At 40.0% G+C, this 4,931-nt stretch overlaps 1 protein-coding gene across 1 annotated transcript in view; it reads right to left on the reverse strand.

Annotated features, from left to right (window-relative positions):
• Positions 1-2,827: 2,827 nt before the first annotated feature.
• The window catches only part of AQP9 (aquaporin 9), a 63,328-nt gene continuing 61,224 nt past the window's right edge, over positions 2,828-4,931 (reverse strand). The window contains exon 7 of the mRNA XM_072615700.1: positions 2,828-3,700. Coding sequence (XP_072471801.1) covers positions 3,535-3,700 — 166 coding nt within the window. The 3' untranslated portion in view covers positions 2,828-3,534. The remainder of the gene's footprint in view (positions 3,701-4,931) is intronic.

A 4,931-nucleotide genomic window follows, 5' to 3' on the forward strand; every position in this document is an offset into this window, starting at 1 on the left:
AACTTTTGAAATACTTTTGCTTCCAGATCCAGCTCAGCTTCTACCTACTCCATTAATACTTCCCTAATCTCTACCACTTAAAAGTCTTTTTCCTCAAATTTTCTTAGAGTACAAATGGGTAGGATAGCATAAAGGAGAGACTACTAGGTTTGGAGTTGGTAAGGATGTTGAATCTGAATCCTGTCTTTTACATTGACTAGTTGTGTGACCTTGGGCAAGTCACTTAATCTCTTTGAAACTCAGTCTCTTCATCATAAAACAATATCAAGTCATGCATTTAGGTTACCTCAGAGAGTGGCTGATGTTGTGTTCATCCTTTGTTTTCAAAGAAGACCATGACATCAGAGAAATTATGACATGACTTTGAGTAAGGGAGGGCTGTGCAAGGTTGTGAGGCTCGAATGAAATGGTGTACGTAGAGTTCTTTGCAGACAAAATATTATGTGAATGTCAGATGCCCAGTTGGTCCCCCAGGTCTCTCCCTACTCTAGTTCATCCTACACACTGCTACCAAAGCAGAGATCTGACAACATCCCTTCCCTACTCAAACAACTCCAGTGGTTTCCCATTGCCTGTAGGATTAAAGATAAGCTCCTTTGTTTAGCTTTTAACGGCTTTCACAGCCTAATATCAACCTATCTTTCCAACCTTATTGTACATTTCTTACCCACCTGTATTCCATGATTCAATCAAACTGGTTGTCTTCTGTTCTCACATGACACTCCTCCCCTCGCTGTATCTTTGGTCACCCCCCCCCCCCCCCCCATGCCTGGAACGTTCTCCTTCCTCACTTCTGCCTTAAAGAATCCCTTTTCTCTCAAGATACAACTTGACCATGGCCTTCTACATGATGCCTTTGTTGATTTTTCCCCTCCCTGCAAATGCTAGTTCCCTTCCTCTCCAACCATCTAATAGTTAAACTGCACTGAAAATTTGAGACTTCCTGTATTTGTGTCTACTCATGAGGGTTGGTATGGTATCACGGATAGAGAGCTGGTTTGAAGTTGAAAGACCTGGGTCCAAGTCCCACCATGGACATACAATGACTTTGTGACCCAGGGCAAGTCACTTAGGTTCTTTATGCCATAGGCAATGCTCACCTGCAATAATAAGAGTTTTTGATACCATTAAAATCACACATCCCTATCCCTTATCTTTTATACTAGGTTTTTGACTCCTCCATTTAAAATGTAATCTTCAGAGTGAGAATTGTTTTATTCATTATAGTTGCATCATCAGTGCCTACCAAAGTGCTTGGAAAAAAGTAGGTGCTTCACAAATGTCTATTGATTGATTACTAAATCCTTGATTTGAGTATTGGTTTCCAACAGCCTCTTCAGGGGGCTTCACATCTGTCTCCTTGTGGACTAGGTATCTGAACCTCTTTCTTCTTGCTTTTTTCCCAATGCTTATGAAGTTTGTAAGATTTTGAGAATACCCACCCTAAGTGGAGGCCACTTCTAAAGATGAATCTCAAAGGGTTAGGGTGTTATGTGGTATAATGGAAAGGTTGTTCTATCAGGCATCAAGAGGACCCAAGTTCAATTTTGTCCATTGATTTATTACCTGCGTCTTTGTTGTCATTGTTCAGTTATTTCAGTTGTGTCTGATTCATTGTGACCTTTTTGGAGTATTTCTTAGCAAAGATATTGGAGTGGTTTGCCATTTCCTTCTCCAAACTCATTTTACAGGTAAGGAAACTGAGGCCAAGAGGGTTAGGTGACTTGCCCAGCGTTATACAGCTAGAAAGTGTCGAAGGCCAGATTTCAACTCAGGAAGATGAATCTTTTGACTTCCGGTCTGGCCCTCTCTCAGTTGTGCTACCTAGCTTCCTATGCGTCTTTGAACAAGCCATTTAAACTTGCAAGATCTCAGTTCCTTGAACAAGCCAATTAAACTGTCTCTTGGTACCTTTTTCAACTGTCATTTCATATGAATGATTGTCAAGCCAACTTTCCCTTTGGATATGTGCAGTTATGTAGTCAGTTCTTTGAATCAAAGTGCAGGAACTTATATTTATCACCATTATATTTAATCTCATTAGAGTTAGTAGCCCACTGGTCTGCCCTATCTAGGATGCAAAGGGTAATAGACAAAGCACAAGAAGACTACAACATGCCAAGTAGTTCTTGGTTGATGCTTGGCAAGTACTTTAGAACTAAAGGATTCAAAGAAAGTGAAATATTGTTCATAATGAAGGTCCTGTTACGTTTTAGGATATTATATAAGAATTCATGCCTTCTAAAGAGGTGTCAATGGGCACTGGGCAATTTAAAAGGTAATTGGGAAATGTTTAACAAAGTAAATAAAAATGCAATAAAAGATAAGTGATGCTAACTTATGCTTCTTAAAAGATGTTATGTGGCTTGCACGAATCCTTATTCTATTTGAGTTTGATACCACTGCTCTAAAGGGGATTAATTCAATTTTCCAATATTCCTGCTACAAAAAATTCCATTAGGGCCTCCAAAATTTATACAACCCCCATGATAGTATCCAGTGGCATGGTCTTCTTTCTTGGGTACTTTATTCTGTATTAGCTGGTGTGCAAAACTACCTACCAAATCTTTACAAGACAAAATGCTGACCAGAAAAATGGTCATTCTATTGTACTTAGCCACCTTGAAAAGCAGACTAGGAAGGACCAAACACTTAATCCATTCCACTGGTTTCTCAGTTGGCTCATCAAAATCTAGCACCTCGGGCTTGATAGTGTCCTAGAGCACCCTCAACAGATATACAGTGTCCTGGGAAACTGGCACATTGGGAATAGAAAAGAGAGGTGGAAGACAGTAATTTTTTTCAGTAGATCAAAGTCTTGATCCTATACAGTCTTCCTCGGATTTATTAAAGACATGGATACATGGGCCAGTGCACTTTTTTCATGGCTGATTTAAAGGACAAAGAGCACAGTTTATATTTTCTTTTGAAAGATATTTTCAGGTTTTTTTTGGCAAAACCATTTCTAGGATGCATGATTTCACCAGCGAATATACTATAGCAGCAGAGTTGACAACTGGCTATAAGCTTCCAGTCACAGGTAAGTTAATTGAGAGAACTGTAAGTCTTGGAATACACACACTGGTACTCAGAAAATGATCTTTGAGACTCACATGATGAAAGACATAGTACATAATGGCACTGAATGAAATATTTCTCTACAGATAATGCAGCTGGGATAAATCCAGGTGAGCATGTCAGTAATCAAGTGTCCTACCCCAAAGGACTAACGTCACAAGGATGAGGCCAAAAGGGTAGGGGGGAAAGGTTCTGCTCCATCAGAAGACTCCATCAAACGCTTTTCTAGGGGAATACCCAATCTGCAAAGTCAAAGGTAGCAGCCTCCATCCCAACTTCTTGCTTAGTCCTACTGCTTTTCAGTGGAATATCTATCCCAATGGGACCAGCACAAGTGAATGGATTTTCCCCTAGCTTTCAGTCTTACAATTTCATCAAATTTGTGCTTTTAGTGAATAGACATGGCTATAGACTCTTGGTTACAACCAACTGCACAACCCAGGGTAGGGCATGCTATTACATTATCACACTGAGTTCATTTTTCTCCTCCACTTGTTCATTCTTTTCTTCTGGGACTGGAACTGTATGGTGGATTTCAATGCCAAAAACATAGATGAAGCCTCCTAAGGCGGCACCAAGGAAAGGAGCCACTGTTGGGATCCACCAGAAATGACTTGCAGTTCTGAAATGCAAACAAGAAATTCACATTACAATTCATAATTAGTTTGTATGCCCACCGAAGGACTCCCTATGGACCTCTCCTGGGTATGTAATCAGTTTCTTTTGTCATTTTTCCAGAATTTGGGGAAGAAAATAGATGAGAGCAGTGAATATGCCCTAAAGGAATTTAATTTTAAATAAAGGCAGGGAGGACCAGGACCCTGCTGAGTGGATTTCCAATCAAACTGACCTACATGATTTATTGGATGAGTAGCAAACAAACAGTAGGACCTGTGAGAGCTAAGAACACACCTATAGTTAAGGCTGAGGAGCCTTAGATGCAGCCCAGGGAGTTCATTCAGGGAAAACTGTATGTTTGTTCTTTGTTTTCGAAGAGGACCATGACAGAGAAATGATGACATGGCTTGCACTTGACTTTGTTGTGAGTAAGGGAGGGCTGTGCAAGGTCACCAGCCTCATTTTCTCCTCCTGAGCCATCTGAATCCAGTGACCAGATATTCATTAACTAATCCTGAATCAGTAGAAGCTAGCAGGGGACACTGTTAGGATCCCTGGGTCTGTTAACATCAAAGTAGAAATATGTGAAGTGCAAACTTTTTGAGAGCCTAGGATGCTCTTAAACTTTTGTCTTTCTGTTCCAGGACCTGGTATAGTTCCTTAAGTCTACTTAATACATGTCTGCTGGATTGACATGGGTATGCAAATCAAATTAATGAATGAAAATATTACAAAATATCTATAATAAATAAATATTAAGCATTCACTAGGTGCAAATTACATAGTAAAACACTGTTTATCTTTGAGGTCAAGGCACTTTCTGACAGAATTTGTTCCACTTGTATCTCTCACACTACTACTCCTGTTTCCCAACTAATTTGGGATATAATAGTACTCTTGACTTTACATTAAGGTAGCTGAATTTGGCAGTGATTTCTCACCATATTCTCTTGAGAGAGGCTAGTTTATCTGGCCAAAGCTAGGAAGCTAGATAAAGTATTTATTAAGCACTTACTATGTGCCAGGTAACTGTGGTAAATATCAGGAATGCAAATATAATAGTGATGAAGATGACGATACAGCCTCTGCTATCAAGCAGCTTACTTTCTGGTGGGGGGGGGGGCAGTGAGGAGCAACACAAAAAGAGTGGAAAGGAGAATGAGATGGGCAAGAGTTCTGTATTATTGAAGTGAGGACAAAGTAGATTCTGTTACCCAACACTGTTACTAACTAGC

This window comes from Notamacropus eugenii, chromosome 1 (genome assembly GCF_028372415.1).
Source record: "Notamacropus eugenii isolate mMacEug1 chromosome 1, mMacEug1.pri_v2, whole genome shotgun sequence".
NCBI classification, from domain to species: domain Eukaryota; kingdom Metazoa; phylum Chordata; class Mammalia; order Diprotodontia; family Macropodidae; genus Notamacropus; species Notamacropus eugenii.